The sequence below is a fragment of the Chelonia mydas genome, chromosome 2 (genome assembly GCF_015237465.2).
Source record: "Chelonia mydas isolate rCheMyd1 chromosome 2, rCheMyd1.pri.v2, whole genome shotgun sequence".
NCBI classification, from domain to species: Eukaryota; Metazoa; Chordata; order Testudines; family Cheloniidae; genus Chelonia; species Chelonia mydas.
The window spans coordinates 171,521,135-171,542,914 of record NC_057850.1 but is presented as its reverse complement, the minus strand read 5'-3'; the positions used below and the strand labels follow the sequence as shown (position 1 = coordinate 171,542,914).

At 40.5% G+C, this 21,780-nt stretch overlaps 1 protein-coding gene across 15 annotated transcripts in view; it reads left to right on the top strand.

The window, feature by feature from the left end:
- The window catches only part of SUGCT (succinyl-CoA:glutarate-CoA transferase), a 481,412-nt gene that overhangs the window by 85,929 nt on the left and 373,703 nt on the right, over positions 1 to 21,780 (top strand). For all 15 annotated transcript variants that reach the window (XM_007058722.4, XM_037890011.2, XM_027821213.3 and 12 more), the window contains one exon: positions 18,873 to 18,968. In XM_007058722.4, the coding sequence (XP_007058784.2) occupies positions 18,873 to 18,968 (96 nt within the window). The remainder of the gene's footprint in view (positions 1 to 18,872; positions 18,969 to 21,780) is intronic.

Sequence of the window (21,780 nt, the reverse complement as noted above, 5' to 3'; positions counted from 1 at the left end):
TTGTCCTATTGGAGATGCTGATGGAATGGTGGCGGGACTGGAATGATGGTTATTATAGTAGATCTGCAGCATCAATGTTGCTCTGATTAGAATATGTCCCATAGGAGTAATTTCAAGAGGGGCGAAAGAAAAACATGATGCTGAAACGTCATGTTCTGATTACTTTGATCTGATGAAGTAATTACATAGTGACCATATGCCACTCTGTGTTTGTATTATTCTGTATTGCATTGTTTCCAGCACAGCAATTAAATTATAAACTCCTCACAGACCTGCTGTTTGGTACAAATTCAGTTAAAGTACGATACTATATAAATAACAATGATCAGAATGTGTTATATGGTTAAAAACAAAATCAAACATGCATACAAAAAGAAGACTAAAGTGTAGGTTGCAGTTCGTCATAAAAGAGCCTGAAGTTTTTGAAGGATTATTAACCAAATTGGACTCCTCTGATTAAAACTAGACTACAATTGTGTATCATTCCATTTCTTGTTGACTAACTTCAACTGAAACTCCGTTCTGGATCTATCTAAGAAAGTCATTATTATGTAGAGAACCATACACCTGCATTTTGTATTTATTCACATTCTTCATTAATTAATTAAAAATAATTTATCAAAAGTCTTTTAACTTTAGAGTCAAAAATCAGTTATATTTTTGGGTTCATTCATTTTCCAGTGCTGAGAGTCAAGAAATTTTGGGGCGAGCCAGAAATGCAAAATGCATCACCAGCAAGAAATGCCATATCTTGGCTCCAGGCATCCAGATGGTTAATACAAACCCATTTATTTCCCAAATCAAACAGAACTTTGGACCACATTTTTCTTTTGAGCTGTACACTTTGACACCTTAATAGATGAACCCCCGTTTGTGCTGAAGACAACATAAAGAGTTCAAAGAAGGCACAATAGATGAGTGAACGGTGGGTGCTCATTAATATTGCAGAGACAAAGATGTAATCTAGCACTCTTAAAATGTGTGCTATTTCAAACATTTCACTCACCTGCAGAGGTTTGTTTCGTATGTCATTCCCAGAGTGCATTAGCACCAAAGAGCTTAATGGGCTATTTCCAAAGGCTTTTTATCCTTACAACTACTTCAGTGTTCTTCCATTGAGATAACACAATGCAGGACTGTCTCTTACTCTCTTTATCTCTCTCTTTTTCTGGTATATGAACCAGGAGTTTGTGTTTCTGCAGCCTATGCCAAAGCAGTTGAAATCAGGCCTCTCTCCTAAAAGTGCTTTTTGTAAGCTTTACCTAAGAAATATTACTAGTAAAATAAAATGACCCTTTGCTGTTTGATGAAGTTCAGTTCTCTCTGCTATCAGAAAAGCTATTTGACTTCATTGAACAGCAAAGTTCCTGGGTAGATATAACCACTTGTTGTGTAGAAATTCTGATTGCACATTTTCTTAATCTCTGTAAACTCGTTTTGCTATAGTAAATGGATATTTTAAGTTACAAGATCATAAATAAGAATATAGGAATGGCCATACTGGGTCAGACCAATGGTCCATCTAGCCCAGCATTCTGTCTTCCAACAGTGGCTAGTGCCAGATTCTTTATTTAGAGGGAATGAACAGGACAGGACAATTAGTAAGGGAGCATCCCCTGTTGTCTAGTCCCAGTTTCCTTCAGTCAGGGGTTTAGGGCTCCCAGAACGTGGGGTTGCATTCCTGACCATCTTGGCTAATAGCCATTGATGGACCTGTCCTCCATGAACTTATCTAATTCTTTTTTGAACCCAGTAATACTTTTGGCCTTTACAACATCCCCTGGCAATGAGTTCCACAGGTTGACTGTGCACTGTGTGAAGAAGTATTTCCTGTTGTGTTTTAAACCTGCTGCCTGTTAATTTCATTGGGTGACCCCTGGTTCTTATGTTATGTGAAGGGGTATATAACACTTTCCTATTCACTTTCTCCACACTGTTCATGATTTTATAGCTCTCTAATATATCTCCCCTTAGTCATTTCTTTTCTAAGCTGAACAGTCCCAGTCTTTTTGTCTCTCCTCATATGGAAGCTGTTCCATACCCCAGTCATTTTTGTTGCCCTTCTCTGTATTTTTCAATTCTAATATATCTTTTTTGAGTTGGAGAGACCAGAGCTGTAGGCAGTATTCAAGGTGTGGACGTATCATGAAATTATATTTCATCATGATATTTTCTGTCTTATTATCTATTCCTTTTTCTAATGGTTCCTTACTTTCTGTTTAGCTTTTTTTGACTGCCACTGCACATTGAGCAGATGTTTCAGAGAACTATCCACGATGAGGCCAAGATCTCTTTATTGAATGATAACAGCTAATTTAGAACCCATAATTTTTTATGTATAGTTGGGATAACTTTTTCCAGTGTGCATTACTTTGCACTTACCAGTATTGAACTTCATCTGCCATTTTGTTGCCCGGGCACCTGGTTTAGTGAGGTCCCTTTGTAACTCTTCATAGTCTGCTGTGGAGTTAAGGATCTTGAGTAATTTAGTATTGTCTGCAAACTTTGCCACCTTGCTGTTTATCCCATTTTCCAGATCATACCACAGTAGTTCTGCAATTTCATGTTTGAGTTCCTTCAGACCTCTGGGGTGAATAGCATCTGGTCCTGGTGACTTATTACTGTTAAATTTATCATTTATTTATGGACAAGTCCCATCATATCATCAAACACACCCCTTTGCAAAGGGAAGCTGCAAAAGACATTATATATATCAAAAATATCAGGGTTATGGATTCTGTAGATTTCTACTTACCCCATATTTTGTTACCACTCACCCTGGAGTTAATTTTGCTGACAGTTTTCTGTGTTTTGCTGAACATTATCTGTGCTGCTCTATAAGAGCATCAGTAGTGTTAATAAATATTCTTTTAGAAGTGTAAATGCTATAGTAGGGACTCCTGGGGGATAGTTTGTGGGAATTCACAAGCGTCCTGCTGAAAATGAATGAGTGTGTTGTAAAATCCCACTACCTTTCCCATGAGTTAATTGCTGGTTTTTCAGCAGCCCGGCTGTAATGGATTCATACAACTCACTTAACACTTTTTTCTTCATTGCTAAAAATAGCTGCTTATCAATTCAACCCGAAATGCACTAAAATGTGTAAACTTTCTACCCCCATATACTTATACATTGCTGTGTATGCTAATTTAATTCTTTAAAAATTATTTTATGTAGTATGACCCCTTTCTTTTAAAGGCTGATGCCCCATATTACTGATATATTGCCAATATTTTAATGGGAAGATCCCCTTTAAGATGTGACAGTCAAACACAGCCCATTTCCACTTCCAGAACAGATCTGGTCATCAGATGACCGTAGTGTCCGAGTGGTTTCTAACTTCGCTTTTTATTGCTAGGGATGATTGTTTCCAAATAGGACATTTATTTCTGAAGAGGATGATTATATGGATGCTGAACACCCCCAGTTCCGACCAATGTTAATGGCATTGGTTACATTAGGATATTTGCCCTAAAAAATTCCTACTGTTGCTACAACATCCAGCTCATCTGGTGGAAGCAACAGTGGGAGTCCTCATGTAGGCAAGGCCCCAGGCAGCTACCAGCATTTAAACACTGTGGTGTGTGGACATACTCTGACTTGGGCTGAATGATATAGTACTTAAGAGACTGATGGCCATCAGAAGCTCTGCATGAATAACTACTCGCACGGTTGCTATGGCCAGTGGAGAAGCAGCTGTGACAGCAATGATGGGAAATTCTAGCACCCCACTGCCCCAACCCTTATACGCTCAGCACCATGCAAGAGGTGCGTAGCCGTTTATAGCACAGAGACCTAAGAGGTCTTCTGTTCCTGCTGCTTTTTCCTAACCTGAAAGCACAAACCTCTGGCAGAACTGTTAGTTGTTGCAAAGGTGTGATAGTCTTCTCAAAGAGAGGGTGAGAATAATAAGCAGGTGCAGATGAATTCTTAAGAACTGTTTTCATGCAAATACCAGTAATAAAAAGTGCGAGGATTAAAAAAATAAAGTGGTTAAAGTTTTCAAAAGCATCTAAGTGACTTAATAGCCTAACTCCCATTTTCAGAAGTGACTTAGGGTATATCTGCACAGCTGGCCTGTCTCAGCTGGCTTGAGCTTGTGGGCCTGAGCTGTCGGGCTGTAAAATTGTGGTGTAGATACTTGGGCTGGTTCCCCCGCTCTGGGACCTTGCCAAGAGGAGGGTCCCAGAGCCTGGGCTCCAGCCTGAGTCTGAATGTCTATCTACTTCTATTTCAGAGCAGATCAAAACTAGGGAACTTTTAGTATACAGCAGCAGAGTCTACATGGGCAGTTAGCATGCAGCAGGCTAGTGAGAAGTAGATTTACACCCTACCTTGTCATGTATTGGTTGTGTAGACAAGCCCTAAAAAAGCTTAGACAGTCAATAGGATGCAGGCTTCTAAATCACTTTGGCACTTTTTTGAAAATTTTACCCGGAGTGTGTATTTTATACTGTAAATGGCATTGTTTCTAAACAGAGGACCAAAACTGAAAGGGGCCCTACCACAGTTTCCATTTGTGTGTGTGGAACTTGGCATGGAAAAATACCTTTGTAAGATCTGGGCAGGGTCTGTCTTGATTATGTGTGTGGCACAGCACCTAGTACACCTAGTACCTAGGGGCCCTAATCCCTGCCTGGAGCCTTCAGGCAATACTTTAATGCAAGCGATACTACTATTAATATGTGTTTTAACGCCAGTGCTTGCACACGATAAAGTTTTCGTGAACAGAATCTCTTTGTCTGAGTCTTGCATTAATAGATTCTGTTACCTGTGTGCTCAACTGTTAAAGTATCAAATTCAGGCACTCCTGTGTGCTCATGTTAGTGCTCTAGAAATATACGTGTAGGTATTTGCACACACAGCTGTATCATGTGAAAGAAATGACAGGTTTCAGAGTAACAGCCGTGTTAGTCTGTATTCGCAAAAAGAAAAGGAGTACTTGTGGCACTTGGTTGCAAATTGGATACAATTAACTTAGGCTTGAATAGAGACTGGGAGTGGCTAAGTCATTATGCAAGGTAACCTATTTCCCCTTGTTTCCCCCCCTCCCCCATTCCTCAGACGTTCTTGTTAAACCCTGGATTTGTGCTGGAAATGGCCCACCTTGATTGTCATACACATTGTAAGGAGAGTGATCACTTTAGATAAGCTATTACCAGTAGGAGAGTGGGTTTGTGTGTGTGAAAAAGGGGTGGGGGGGGAAAGAAAACCTGGATTTGTGCTGGAAATGGCCCACCTTGATTGTCATACACATTGTAAGGAGAGTGATCACTTTAGATAAGCTATTACCAGTAGGAGAGTGGGTTTGTGTGTGTGAAAAAGGGGTGGGGGGGGGGGAAGAAAACCTGGATTTGTGCTGGAAATGGCCCACCTTGATTATCATACACATTGTAAGGAGAATGATCACTTTACATAAGCTATTACCAGCAGGAGAGTGGGGTCGGGGGGGGAGAGAACCTTTTGTAGTGGTAAACACCCATTTTTTCATGGTTTGTATGTATAAGAACATCATCTGTATTTTCCACAGTATGCATCCGATGAAGTGAGCTGTAGCTCACGAAAGCTTATGCTCAAATAAATTGGTTAGTCTCTAAGGTGCCACAAGTACTCCTTTTCTTTTTGTGAAAGAAATGGAATCCACTTTTTGAAAATTTAGCCCACGTTATTTTCTAAATTGTCAGTGGCACACAATAAGCTGCTTTTAAAAACAGTCCAAAGAATAGAAAATAAGACCCAGCATAAAAGTTCTAATCATGGTCTGTTGACAAGAACAACTTCTGATAAGAAAACACTTTTTATATTCAGTAAAATAGCTATTTGAATATAAACTGAACAAGAAAAAATTCTTGTGCAGAGTTAAACATTTGACTTGCATTTGGCGAAACTATAAAAATGAACGCAGGAACGTTGATGATATTTTTACTGGTGGCTTTTCTATCCTAAACAGAAGCAATCTTGAACAAATCATTGTAGGTGGAGCAGATAGCACCACAGATAACTAAGGCTGCCTACCACTTTCCATTTTAAGACCCTGTTTTCAGATGCTTATAGCTTTGCCAGTCTTCATCAGTTTTGGCTGAAATTTTCCATGCCACTGGCGGAACAATTATTTATTTATTTATTTATTTATTCTTTCTTTTCTTTTTCTTTTTCTTTTTCTTTCTTTCAATTTCAGCTAAAATGGTTGAGCTGTTTTCAGGAATGAGGCTAACGAAAAATACATTGTTTTGCCCTCTGAAAAGAATGATTACATCTGTTTGATTGCTTTTGAGCAAGGACTTGAAATTTGGCAGGAGGGTCGGCCTGGTGTCAGGGATTTGCCTTTTGGGAGGATCAGAGGGAGACAGGAGTAGGTAAGGGGAAATGGGGGGGGGGGAGCGGGGGGGAAGGGCAGGGAGAGGAGTCAGGAGCTGGTTCCTGGGTAGCATGGTAGATAGGAGCAGAGAAGGAAAGGGCTGAAGGGGTGGAGGGCAAGAAATGGGGAAGGGGGGTAGTCAGGGATGCCTGAGGCCACATATTGAATGAGATGGATAAAAGGAAATATTGAGTAAGTACCCATTCACTGAATGAGACAGCGATCCCGTTGAAAAAAATAGTATGTGGTTGTGTAATTAAAAACTGTATCATAATGCTTATGCACAAGGTGGCCAATTTAGGATTGCACTGGCAACCTTAGTTCTGGCATTTCCTAACTTTCCAGTGCTTGAGTTTGCAACCTTAATAATGTTCTCTTAAGGTAGGGTTTTTAAATGTTATTTAGGATATTGAGTGCATACCTGTGACTTATTTAAGCCACCCAGTGGTGGCTCTGTTGCTTCTTAAGCTTCATTTAAAAAAAAAAAAGCATGTAAAATTGAATTTACCTTAGTTTTAGATAGAGCTCATTGGAAAGAAATCAGTTCTGATTTATTTCATGAAACTGAGCAGTCTTGTCAAACAGGGAACCAGAAATCAGCACAATAATATAATTATGTAACAAAAAGTTACGGTTTAAGTAACTTTCAGATTTCAAAAAGAGTTTGAAGCTAGGACTGACGACCAACCTGGACGTATAATATCGTGCTTACGTATCAGGTACGTATCAGGACCCCTCCATTTGATGACGCAACTGAATAAATAAAAGGAAGATCAATTCTGACTTTACATTTCTTTGAGGTGTTGCTGTTTTTACAGCCTTACGTTGAAATCTGTATTTGACTATATAAATTTTTTTATTTAGTTGTAACTTTTGTATTTTAATTTTTTAAACTTTTCTTGGAAACAAAGTTAAGTACTGTCTCATAGAAGATAGAGATGAAAAAGACCTTTTAGGTCCCCAGTTACTTTCCCTGTCAAAGTTTGTTCCCTGTATAGCACATTTTCTAATACTTTGTCCAGTCTAGTTTTAAATGGGACTGTCAATAGGAGTTGAGTGCCTAATTCCCTTAATCTCATTTGAAGATCCCAACGAGACTGAATGAATTTTTTGAGTTCTATTTTATCAAGCTGCTGAATGGATATCCCTTGAGACCAAAATCCTTTATGCATAGAACAGGTACTGTACAGGTATCAGCACTTCAAGTTTCCGTTCTCCTGCCCCTCCAGTTTTCCCTATGCTATGTTCTGGAAGGACAGTCTGAAGGGTTGAGAGGCCAGCTCAGTCTCCATGCCACTAAAGCTCTTGATCTCTGCAGAGATAGCTAGCAGTGCTGCCAATTTTGAGGGTGCTTTTTATGATGTAAGCTCCTTTTCAGTAAGAACTGGACTGAGCCCACTAACTGATTTCACACAGGTTGCCAAGCAGTCATTAGGTGGCAACAGCTTTCAGTCACCTCCAGCCTGCCTCAAACCCTTTTATTTCTTTTGGGATAGTTTTCATTATGGCTTGTGAATTCCCAGTAGCGTCTTCTAGATTTATTGGTATCCAGATTGATCGAGAGGTAAAATTTCCTCTTACGTGTACAAGTGGTAGCTCAGTGGTTTGAGCATTGGCCTGCTAAACCCAAGATTGCGAGTGCAATCCTTGAGGGGGCCATTTGAGATCTGGGGCAAAAATTGGGGATTGGTCCTGCTTTGAGCAAGGGATTGGACTAGATGACCTCCTGAGGTCCCTTCCAACCCTGGTATTCTATGATTCTATGAAGTGTCAGTTATATTTTTATTAGAGCGGTTGAAAAACAGCCAAAACAAAACAACAATAATAATAAAAAAACCCTTGCAACATTTTGTCACTTTTTTGTTGAAAATTTTCTTCAAAGATTTTCTACAAGTTTTGGGGGGGGGAAGGGGATTTTCAAATGGACAAACGAGAATTAGACATCCAACTCCCTTTGACTTTTAAAGAGGGCTAACTACCTTTTGTGCCTTTTGAAAAATGCCCCCTTATTCTTTACGCTATTATATCTAGATATGGTCTAATCAGTGTTAATGAGCTTACCATCTTGAGAAGACTGCCTCTGTGGTGGGGACCGTTTCTTATTTGCAGGAGGCAATTCAGTGCTAAAATTTATCAGCCTTGCAGTGTGGATAAGTGAACATGAACTGGATAACCTTATTATGAGAAATGAGCCTAATAGGCAAGAATACATTCCTCCTTTAGAGTAATATGACAGTATTAAGCAGGTGTACTGTACCTGTAAGCAGTTGAATGAAAGTAAACTTTTAAAGGTCTTCCTCCTGCTCTCACTGAATTCAATGGCAAAAACTCCCATTGACTTAAGTGGATTCAGGATCTTCTAGGTGAATTTTTTCTTTTTTAATGTACTGACCAAAGGAATCTTTTTTTGCACAACTAAGCACAACTGAGACTCAGAAAAGGGATAAGAGAAAGGAATGAACTTTCCCTCCTTCACACCGCCCTCCCCAGAAGAATCAAGCCTGTATGTTAGCTTACTGGGTTCAAGGCCCATTATTGCAGCATGTAGTGGGGAAAAACACCCTGATGATCAATAAAACACTAATGATCAGATCTTTGGATGCTGTAAATCAGCGTACCATCTTTGACTTCAGTGGAGCTATGTTGATTTGCACTGGCTGAGGGTCAGGCCCTTAATTGGACGGTTTTTAGTAGCCTTTTAGGAAGTGAGAGGAAGATACTTTTTCACAGAGCAATAAAGTAAAGGCATAAGTAGAGTCATTAGCATTTTTGCACTGCAACACAAGGAAACAATTCAGGGCTTTTGTTCTACAATGCTATAAATTAAAAACTGAGTATTCTATAAGCAGGTTTCACAGTATGTTGTAAAAGGATATCTATGCTGCACATAGGGAAGTGCCTTAATAAAACTTATAAGGCATTATATGGATTTTTGTATCTTGTATCAAAGTTTCTATAAAGCAGCTTACATTTTCCCCCAACAAATCCAAAGGCAGAGAGGAAATAAAATTAACTTGGATATGAATCAAAGCCTGATAAGGTTGTATGAAAATAAAATAGACACTACTTTGGAAGGATAAGAAAGGAAACAGTCTAACTGAAAATGTTGTTTTTTCATCTTTCTACTTACTCATCACATTTTTCTGTTTTTCCTGCCCACTTATTGAGCTTACACATAAATGATTGATTGAGTCAGTGAACTCATTGTAATACATTTTGTTTGATGTGCTGTCTTAAAAAAATATCTTTTGAAACTCTGTCTCTTTTCGCTGTCTGCTCTTACCTTCTGGCATTTGGTATCCAGTTTCCTCATCTGTCTGATTGTCTCTGTCTGAATATAGTTTTTCAAACCTTAATGTAGCTCTTTTTTTTTTTCTGGTTTAGGTAGGTATGTAAAGTAAACATATGATTTGACCATCATTAGTAATTTTGCAAAGGAATGTAAATGTGTGTGTTCCCTTTGCTGAGTTTAAAAAAAAAAATAGTCTCTGTATAGACACTTGATAATATACATTTACAGTAGGTACATCTGCCTGTGCAGGCAAATGAATACAGTGATTACTTTATCATTGAATTACATCTGGTTTAGTGTTTACAGGTACAGAAGTTGCTCTTGTGGGTTTGTTCCTTATTAAAATTGAAACAGGCCTGTTGTGTTTTAAGAAAACAGCTTTAAGTACAGACTAAACAAAAATACTTAATAATAATAAGATAGATAGATAGATAATAGATAAAGTACACAAAATACTTAAACAACATACGGTAAAGGTAATGACAGTAGTATAGTGTTTATACAAAACACATAAAACTGAAAGTTAAAATGTATGGAAATGTAGAGTTAAGGTAATTTTAAATAATTATTCCATTACGCTTACAGTTCGTCATTTGGCTAACAATAATATAGATGAGGAAATCCACTTTATGTACTTATTAACAGCCTTAACTTTGATCAACAAGATAAATGGGTATACTGTTGCAGCCTAATTATGTGCTTTACGTAAATCATATGTTAGCCATGTATATTCTGAAAGACTTTGTGAGTATGTTTTGTTGGTCATAGTTAAGTATGCAAGGGGGGGAGAGAGAGAGAGAGAGAGAGAGATGAAGAAAAGCCAGACAGCCTGGGGACCATGCAAAGCATCGCAGCTTCACAAGCTGTTGGAAGGCCTGACCTATGAGGAAAGGTTAAAAAAAAAATGGGCATGTTCAGTCGTGAGAAAAGGAGAATATGGGGGGTCTGGACCTGCTAACGATCCTCAAATATGTTAGGGGCTGTTATGAAGAGGATGGGGATCAGTTGTTCTCCTTGTCCACCGAAGGCAGGATAGGAAGTAATGGGCTTAATCTGCAGCAATGGAGATTAACATTAGATAGTCGGAGAAACTTTCTAACTGTAAGGGGAGTTAAGCTCTGGAATTGGTTTCGAAGGGAGGTTATGGAATCCCCATCACTGGAGGCTTTTGAGAACAGGTTAGAGGGCCGGCTGTAGGTGAAAATAGCACCCTGGGCAAACTTGTATTTTGGCACCCCAGCCCCCCATTGCCCTTGGCCCCCAAAGCTCCCCAGGTTCCCCAACCCCTGCACCCCCCTCCTATACCCCAACTCCTTCACTGTACCCCCTTTGCCCCAATCCCTGCACTCCCCTCCTGTACCCCTAATCTCTGTCCCCTCCTGTGCCTCTAACCCCTACACTGTACCCCCTGTGCCCTAACCCCTACACTGTACAGAATCATAGACTTTAAGGTCAGAAAGGGTCATTATGATCGTCTAGTCTGACCACCTGCACAACGCAGGCCATGGAATCTCACCCACCAACTCCTGTTACAAACCCCTAACTTATGTCTGAGCTACTGAAGTCCTCAAATCATGGTTTAAAGACTTCAAGCTGCAGAGAATCCTCCAGCAAGTGACCTGTGCCCCATGCTGCAGAGGAAGGCGAAAAACCCGCAGGGCTTCTGCCAGTCTACAGTGGGGGAAAATTCCTTCCCAACCCCAAATTTGGTGATCAGCTAAACCCTGAGCATGTGGGCAAGACTCACCAGCCAGACACCCAGGAGAGAATTCTCTGTAGTAACTCAGATCCCACCCTATCTAACATCCCATCACAGGCCAATGGGCGTATCTACAGCTAGTAGTCGAAGATCAGTTAATTACCAAAATTAGACTCTCCCATCATCTCATCTCCTCCGTAAACTTATCAAACTTTGTCTTGAAGCCAGGTATGTCTTTTGCCCCCACTGCACCCCTTGGAAGGCTGTTCCAGAACTTCACTCCTCTGATGGTTAGAAACTTCGTCTAATTTCAAGCCTAAACTTCCTGATGGCCAGTTTATATCCATTTGTTCTTGTGTCCACATTGGTACTGAGCTTAAATAATTCTTCTCCCTCCATTCCCTCCCTCCCTCCATAGTATTTATACCTCTGATATATTTTTAGATAGCAATCATATCTCCTCTCAGCCTTCTTTTGGTTAGGCTAAATAAGCCAAGCTCATTGAGTCTCCTTTCATAAGACAGGTTTTCCATTCCTCAGATTATCCTAGTAGCCCTTCTCTGTACCTGTTCCAGTTTAAATTCATCTTTCTTAAACATGGGAGACCAGAACTGCACGTAATATTTCAGATGAGGTCTCACCAGTGCCTTGTATAACGGTACTAACACCTCCCTATCTCCACTGGAAATACCTCGCCTGATGCATCCCAAGACCGCATTAGCTTTTTCACGGCCATATCACAGTGGCGGCTCATAGTCATCCTGTGATCAACCAATACTCCGAGGTCCTTCTCCTCCTCTGTTACTTCCAAGTAATGCGTCCCCAGTTTATAACATAAATTCTTGTTATTAATCCCTAATTAATCCCACCTTGCACTTTTCACTATTAAATTTCATCCTGTTACTATTACTCCAGTACCCCCTGTGCCCTAATCCCTACACTGTGGCCCTTGCACCCCAACCCCTGCACTCCCTGCCTGTGCCCACATGGGGAAACTGATGTGGATGCATGGAGCAGCTGGCATTGCTGCTCGCTCCCGTGCTCCAGTGCTGCTGTTCCACGCACCCCTAGGGGGCTGTGAGGTGGGGAGTGAGAAGCGATGTCAGGGCTCCTTGCATCCCGGTCACTTTCCCCACCTGGGCTGCGTATGGGGAGGACAGCAGAGCAGCAGCTCCTGATGTTCGCCTCACAGCATAGCCCAGCTGGGGAAAGTGACCTGGACGCACGGAGCGCTTGGTGTTGCTCCTTGCTCCCTCCCTCACAGCCCCCTAGTGGGGTGCGGAGGAATGTGTGTGTGGGGGAAGCAGTATCTGTGTATTGCCACTTGCCCCTCCCCACCCCCATTTCTCCGTCAGGAGGAAGCAGGCAGAGAAAAGCAGGAAGTGGGCACCCCCCACCCCCATGGCACTTCCCTGCCAGCCAGGAGTAGTTTCTGACTTTATACCAGCGGTGAGCACTTCTGTGCTGTCGCATGGCGCCCTCTTGACCATGGTGCCCCTGGGCGGTTATCCAGGTGGCCCACCCCTAAGGCCAGCCCTGACACCTGTCAGGGATGGTCTGGGTATACTTGATCCTGCCTCAGGATGGGGGGTGGGAAAAGGTCCTCTCAAGGGCCTTTCCAGCCCCTCATAGAATCATAGAATATCAGGGTTGGAAGGGACCTCAGGAGGTCATCTAGTCCAACCCCCTGCTCAAAGCAGGACCAATCCCCAATCAAATCATCCCAGCCAGGGCTTTGTCAAGCCTGACCTTAAAAACTTCCAAGGAAGGAGATTCTACCACCTCCCTAGGTAACGCATTCCAGTGTTTCACCACCCTCCTAGTGAAAAAGTTTTTCCTAATATCCAACCTAAACCTCCCCCACTGCAACTTGAGACCATTACTCCTTGTTCTGTCATCTGCTACCACTGAGAACAGTCTAGATCCATCCTCTTTGGAACCCCCTTTCAGGTAGTTGAAAGCAGCTATCAAATCCCCCCACATTCTTCTCTTCTGAAGACTAAACATCCCCAGTTCCCTCAGCCTCCCCTCATAAGTCATGTGTTCCAGTCCCCTAATCATTTTTGTTGCCCTCCGCTGGACTCTTTCCAATTTTTCCACATCCTTCTTGTAGTGTGGGGCCCAAAACTGGACACAGTACTCCAGATGAGGCCTCACCAATGTCGAATAGAGGGGAACGATCACGTCCCTCGATCTGCTGGCAATGCCCCTACTTATACATCCCAAAATGCCATTGGCCTTCTTGGCAACAAGGGCACACTGCTGACTCATATCCAGCTTCTCGTCCACTGTAACCCCTAGGTCCTTTTCCGCAGAACTGCTGCCTAGCCATTCGGTCCCTAGTCTGTAGCTGTGCATTGGGTTCTTCCGTCCTAAGTGCAGGACCCTGCACTTATCCTTATTGAACCTCATCAGGTTTCTTTTGGCCCAATCCTCCAATTTGTCTAGGTCCCTCTGTATCCTATCCCTACCCTCCAGCGTATCTACCACTCCTCCCAGTTTAGTATCATCCGCAAATTTGCTGAGAGTGCAATCCACACCATCCTCCAGATCATTTATGAAGATATTGAACAAAACTGGCCCCAGGACCGACCCCTGGGGCACTCCACTTGACACCGGCTGCCAACTAGACATGGAGCCATTGATCACTACCCGTTGAGCCCGACAATCTAGCCAACTTTCTACCCACCTTATAGTGCATTCATCCAGCCCATACTTGTTTAACTTGCTGATTTCTATGCTGATAACATTTCTATGTTTCTATATTTCTATGATTCTAAGAGAGGAGTAGCTTTTAAGTCTAATGAATTTGTTAAAGATATTTGATTGAAGTAGCAAAGTGGCTAGGAGCTCACGCAGTTAAACACTTCACATTTATTGCATAAGACATAAAGCACTGAAGAGCTAAATTGGATGTGTTCTAAGACAACGTTATTTGTATAATCATGAAACTTGCAACTAGGATTTTCAAAGGGGCCTCGGGGAGTTAGGTGCCCAACTCATACAGAAAGTCAATGGGAGATGAGCACCTAACTCCCATAGGCCCCATTTGAAAATCCCAGTCTCAAGTAATTCAAGCCCTGATTGAGCAAGGTATTTGGGCATTTGTGCAACTTTAACCCTAAAAGTAGTTTGAGTTCAGTGGGATTATTCATGTGTTAAAAATTATGCATGTGCTTAAGTACCTTGCTGAATTGTGGCCTCAGCTGGTGTGGGGGCAACATCTAGCTCCAAGTGCATTGAGGCTCTACTAAGCTGCACAGGGTTCCTGCCTCCCCCTTGGACTCGTTGCCTGTTGTTGCTGACAGAAACGTCTTTGCCCAGCAGCTTTGCTGGTGGAGATCCAGTCAGTACTGAGGAAGATTGTCAATAATCCTTCTTGTGTTTTATATTTCTTTTTCTTCTCTACTGTAGTGAGCACAAGTGCCTGTGGACATGAATGAGTGTGAATTTGCTAGTGCTAGAACAGTTGTATTCATCTGTTAGAATCATAGAATTGCAGGTCTGGAAGGGACCTCGAGAGCTCTTCTAGTCCAGTTCTCTGCACTTATGGCAGGACTAAGTATTATCTAGACCATCCCTGACATCCCTAACCTGCTCTTAATCTCCAATGATGGAGATTCCACAACCCCCCTAGGTAATTTATTCCAGTTCTTAACTACCTTGACTGTTAGGAAGTTTTTCCTAATGTCCAACCTAAACTGCCCTTGCTGCAATGTAAGCCCATTGCTTCTTGTCCTATCCTCAGAGGTTAATGAGAATAATTTACCTCCTTCCTGCTTGTAACAACCCTTTATGTGCGTGAAAACTGTTATCATGTCCCCTCTCAGTCTTCTCTTCTCCAAACTAAACAAACCCAATTTTTTCAATCTTCCCTCATAGACCATGTTTTCTAGACCTTTCATCATTTTTATTGCTCTTCTCTGGACTTTCTTCAGTTTGTCCACATCTTTCCTGAAATGTGGTACCCAGAACTGGACGCAGTATTTCAGCTGAGGCCTATTCAGCGCAGACTAGAGTGGAGGAATTCCTTCTCGTGTCTTGCTTACAACACTCCTGCTACATCCCAAAATAATGTTTGCTTTTTTTGCAACAGTGTTACACTGTTGACTCATATTTAGCTTGTGATCCGCTCTGACCCCCAAATCCCTTTCTGCCGTACTCTTTCCTAGGCAGTCATTTCCTATTTTATATGTGTGCCATTGATTGTTCCCTGCTAAGTGGAGTACTTAGTACTTTGCACTTGTCCATACTGAATTTCATTCTATTTACTTCAGACCATTTCCTCAGTTTGTCCAGATCATTTTGAATTTTAATCCTATCCTCCAAAGCTTTTGCAACCTCTCCCAACTTGGTATCATCCACAGACTTTATAAGTGTACTCTCTATGTCATTATCTAAATCATTGATGAAGATATTGAACAGAACTGGGCCCAGAACTGATCCCTGTGGGACACCATTCATTATGCCCTTCCAGCTTGACTGTGCACCACTGTTAGCTAGTCTCTGGGAATGGTTTTTCAACCAGTTATGCACCCGTCTTCTAGTAGCTCCATCTAGGTTGTATTTCCCTAGTTTGTTTGAGATGGTCATGCAAGACAGTATCAAAAGCCTTACTAAAGTCAAGTGTTCCACATCAATACTGCTTCCCTCTGATCCACAAGGCTTGTTACTCTGTTAAATAAAGCTATTAGGTTGGTTTAACATTTTTTATTATTGACAAATCCATGCTGATTGTTACTTATCACCTTACTATCTTCCGGTTATTTTGCAAATTGATTGCTTAATTATTATCTTTCTGGGTACTGAAGTTAAGCTGACTGGTCTGTAATTGCCCGGGTTGTCCTTATTCCCCTTTTTATAGTTTGGCACTATATTTGCCCTTTTCCGGTCCTTTGGAATCTCTCTTGTTTTCCATGACTCTTCAAATATAATCACTAAGGCTCAGATATCTCCTCAATCAGCTCCTTGAATATTCTAGGAGGTATTTCATTAGATCCTGGTGACTTGAAGACATCTAACTTGTCTAAGTAATTTTTAAGTCGTTCTTTCCCTATTTTAGCTTCTGACCATATGTCATTTTCACTGGCATTCACTGGGAAAAATTGGAAGACATTGTAAAAAAATTTAAAAGTGCGCTCGCTCTCTCTCTCTCTCTCTCTCTTTTTTGTAACTTCCAATAATTTGAAAAATATTTGTTTTATGAAACTGATATTATGGGTGAGGGGGGGAATTGAAATCCTGGCTCCATTAAAGTCAAAGGCAGAATCCCTAATGATTTCAGCAGGGCCAGGATTTAACTCACAATGTGCTACCTAGAATTCAACAAGATAGTTTCCAGAGGGAAATGTTAGTTCTGGGAAAAGTTAAATGTCTGTGTGTAAAATAAGTCTTGGTTGCAAGCTTAATTGTCCTGGCCCGTATTATACATCTCACCTACAACTGAAATGCAGACACCTCTCGGGGTGAAACACTGCAAAAGTCTAACTTTGTACCATAACAGAATAAAACATTTTGGGACAAGAATATGGTAAGAATTCCATAATCATTTGCAATTGCAGAAGGAATTTTGCTAGGGAAATTGGAAAATGTCCAAGACACTGGGGCTAAAATGCCTACTTTTCACAAGTCCTCAGAACATTGGTTTTATGTCTCATCCAAAAGACATCTGTAACAACACAGTGTTTCTTCACATGTTGTTGGGACATGAGTTGTGAACCAGAGGGAGGAGTACCACCTACTGAATCACCAGTGTCAATTTGTGCATCACCTAGGTTTTCCATGGGAGGCAGGGTGTCTGTCTCCTGTTGAAATACTGACTAGGTTTTGTTTGCCTTTTAGACGTGTTGAGGTCACAGTCAGATGATGTGGGTTGCAGCTGAAATCTAGTTATGGTATCCTTTCTGGACAGCACATGCACAATAAAAACACAGTCTTTTACGAAATGTATAGAGAATTGTATTGTATTTGTAGTTGGATTTGTGTGGGTGACCAAAGCTTTTTGGCAGGTAACTGAACACTCAGCTGGTTTATATTTTCCTGTGTTTTCTGCTGGGCTGCTTTATGAGTGAATTAGGGCTGCGTGTCTCGCCTGGGCTGCAGTTTCACCATTCTGTTGCTTCTCTCTTTAAATATAAAAGGACAGATACTAGCTGTCCTTTCAGGGTTTGTGGGAAAAGAGGCAACTAGAAGAGTAACTGGGTAGAGAGTCGTGGCATCTTGCTTCCAGGCACTCTATAATTCATGGTATTGCATAATGTTATATTGGGTGGAGCTTGAGGTAAATATCATCATGAGCTATGTGCTTTAGTGCAGACCATACTAATCCATTTGCAACCCCTTTACACACCCTTTCTGTTGCTTCTCTTAGCTGTAATTTGTATGGGTAGTTGCCGAGGGCTCATGGTCATTGGAATACAGACTCAAAATATCTATAACCGTTTTGAAAACAGTGTTAATTTGCACACATCCGGGGAAGAAATCTGAAGAAAATCAGAATTGGCCCAAAGAATATTATGCTCTATTGTCTAAAATAAACCGTTGTTGTTAAAATGACTCATTATTAGTAATTTAAAGAGTATTTTTTGAAAAGGTTAGTCTGAAATTACATAGCCTTCACATTACCTTGATGAAAGTAATGTTCTAATGTATTGTTTGGCTTGCAGACATATAGTTACAAACTTAACAGTCACATCCTGCATTCTTCCAATTAGTGGCAAATCTGCCATTAATTGCAAGAGAACCTCTGATTTTCAGGCATGACCACATCATAGATGTTAACCTTCTCCTCCCTTCCCCCTAAAATACACTTTTGCTGTTATAAAGTGCAGATTACTTTCAGATTCACCCCCTCAGACTCTGGTTACTAAATTTAGCATGCCATATTTTTCAACTTTGTCTTTGAGTAACAACTTGATAAATCTCCTCGTCTTCTGATGGCAAATGATTTATTGAGACTTGCTGCATAATTAATATTACAGATCATGTGGTGAGTGGTAGAATCCTGAAATATCTTCTGTGGCTTAGCCTGTATAGTAGAAGAAGGATGGGGAAGAGAAAAGGATAATCCTGTTATAGGGGAAGGATAGTTTTGTGACTTAAGCATAGGAATGAGAGTCAGGAAATGTGGGTTTTATTCCCAGCTCTGTCATTGCTTCCTGTCTGGCTTTGGGCAAGTCATTGCAGCTTTCTTTGCCTCAGCTGATCATGCTGTAAAATAGTCATGATAATACTGCCTGACCTCACAGGGTTGTGTGATGCTTCGTTTGCCCATGCTTTTAAATTACCGTGAAGTGCTATAGAAGCACCAAGTGTTGTTTATTAGAATTAATGGACATTGGTTACTTTGCCTGTTCATTGAGTAGCACTTACTCACACAAGTCATACTATTGAATATATGGAATCTATATGAAATGTGAATTAAAGTAAGATGACAGTTGTCTGACAGACTGAAAAAAAATAAAAAAAAATGGCAGGAAAGGTTGATGTCTCCCTGAATATTTGTCTTTTACCTCTTCTTGCAGGTTGCATGTCTTACCCATATAGCAGCTAATTACCTTAATTGCAAAATGGAAGCAAAGCGGTGGGGTACTGCTCACGGCAGTATTGTTCCTTATCAGGTAAGCAGATAACAGAGGATGTATTCTGTGCTTGTAATCTGTGGTTTTGGATAATATGGTATTGGGAAATGATTTACTCTTGCTGTGACCTACAGTATTCTGTAATGCATCAGTGTCCAGCTAGAACAAGGCTTTGTTGTTCATTTTAGATTTTGCATATTTCTTCATCAGTGGTAGGGTAGATTAGTAACAGGATACTGAAAAAGATCAAAGGTGTTTGCTGAAATTGTATGATATAAATTGTATGATATAAAACTCAATTGTTTTTCACCTGAGAGAGGCACTAAGCACAGCTATTTATAAGAAGAAAAAAAAGATTATTTGTATTGCGTGCTAATTATTGAACCAAACTTTATCACCACTGAATGCCAGTATCTTTTCCTTGTGTCTCTGTATGAGTGATATGAAGGGGTTAGGGTGGTCCAGAGGTCCCACAACATTTAGGTAGCTTCCACTGACTTTGCTACCAGCTACTCGTATCTTGTGTGTGTTTTGAGGGGGTGGAGGAAGAGGAATAAGGGCCCATGTGTGGCATTTTTTTTATTGGGAGTTCAGAAGCTGCTGGTATTTTGCTAGTGGTTGAAGATACTTGGAATAACACAATGCCATTTCCATAAATGAGCACACTCTGATCTTTCTAAGAATTGCATCTGTCCAGTGCTGAGAACTCTGCCAGTAATCACAGAATAACCATTTGCTAGCAGATCATTTACTTGTCTTGGTGGCAGTACTAATGTGAAGATCAGCACTTAAATTTAATAAAAAGGATCTGCTGTCTCAGCTCTGGGAACAAATTCTGTGGTTAAGGTGTAACTGTAGATGCCCTGAGTGCTTGTGTGGGCTTGAATGGTAAGACTTTTCCCTGCACTCATCCACTGCAAATGGAAAATTTAAAAATAGGAATACAGAGAATTTTTATGGATAAATCAGCCTATCCATATATCAGTAGAGCATTAGTACATCCTTCTGTATTTTTATAGAGCTGGCCAAACCCGTAACTTTTGATCCAACCCCTTCTGAACTCCAGTTCATATTGCTATGGGTTGGGTTAAACCTCACTGATACTGGGGAGTGTAACTACCACCCTTCATTTAGGATCATTGTAAGAAGCCAGTAAGCTCCTTTAGGTAACCAGGTAGCTGAAACAGAAGAGGACTCCATTCTCAAAGACAGGCATATATCACAGCCTAAAACATATGCATGTGCAAGGCACAGATGGGTGGAGAGCTTTTGCTGGCTATTGTTTTGTGAAGGTGGTATGTCTGTGAGAGGAATGGTAGTAAGAGCAGAGATGCTGAGAGACAAGGTAGCATAAGATGCAGCCTGAACAAGCACTGGGAGCATGGCCGTGAGAAAAGCTAAGAGAGAGCGCTTTTGGGTAGAGTTCTGGTGAAAAGGGCTTGGAGCCATGAGCGAAGAAACGGTCTTTTGTTGTTTGATTTCTTTTGTGTTCAGGAAAACAGGAATTTGTACATTCTTTTAAAATAAAAAGTATCGCATCAAAGAAATACCTGACTTCATCATCAATTTCTCCACCTTACTGGAAAAAAACCTGCAAAACCCAAGCTACTTGGGTCAAAGGGGGTAGCAGTATAAAAACAAAAACCCGATCCAAATGACACTGGGTTTACTTAAGTAAAACCAAAACCTGACTACCTAATACATTTTCTTTACCCTCCTGAGGTAGGATACTTTGGATAAAATGGAACTTGGATCCATTCACCTAGTTTTGCTCTTGCTTTTGCACAGCCAAAGCCTAACTGAGATCTTGCAAAAGAAAGACACAAACATGGCTACAGAGCATAAAGACTAAGAGAAGTTTTATTATCCCTCTTCACTTATGAGCACAGAGTTAATCTATTTAGGATGCAATGATCATAGGATAAATATGGATTTTGTTTAAATCTGGTCTAAAATATTAGTGGAAGAGTTATATTCTGGTCTACTTTCAATTTTTAAAAAGTATTTGGGGAATGTTCTTGTGGATTAACTGTATAATTATAAATAATATTTTCATATTATAAAAAATCTTAATCTAATTAGAGTTCTCTATTTTTTGAGCTAGTAATTTATGGTGGGAGTGCTGTGGTTTTCCAGTGCTTTAGATGGATCATCTGCTAACTTTCCATTAGTGAACAACTGTGGTTGTAACCATGAGAATTTTTACTTTGTAGAACTTTCCTTTGCACTTACATGGCTCCTTCTATTCAAGGATTGCAGAGTGCTTTAGAAATATTAATTAATTATACCATTTACTGCTGTGAGGTAAATTTTATTGCATATTATTTACAGATGGATACACTGAGACACAGGGAGGTTAAGTGACCCAGATTACACAGGTAATTAGGGCAGAGCTTGGAGTAGAATGCCGGAACCTGGATTTTTGGTCCCCAGTCTTAACTATCAGAAATACAGCCTTTCACTTCCTAGAATAATGTGCAAAGTTTTGAAGTGTTAATCCTTCCAGAGAAATGCTTGTTTTTCAAACATTTTGAGTTAATTAAATATAACTTGGTTAAATAATAAAAAGCCCATTTCCAAAAATTTCATTCTGTTTCAGAAAATCTGTTTTTTTCTAAGAAAATCTGTTTTTTTTTCCTTGTTGGGACGGTGGACTATTAAATATTAAAGAATATTAAAGGAATTGGCACAAGAAATTGCAAGCTCATTAGCAAGAATTTTTAATGAATCTGTAAACTCAGGGGTTGTACCGTATGATTGGAGAATTGCTAACATAGTTCCTATTTTTAAGAAAGGGAAAAAAAGTGATCCGGGTAATTATAGGCCTGTTAGTTTGACATCTGTAGTATTC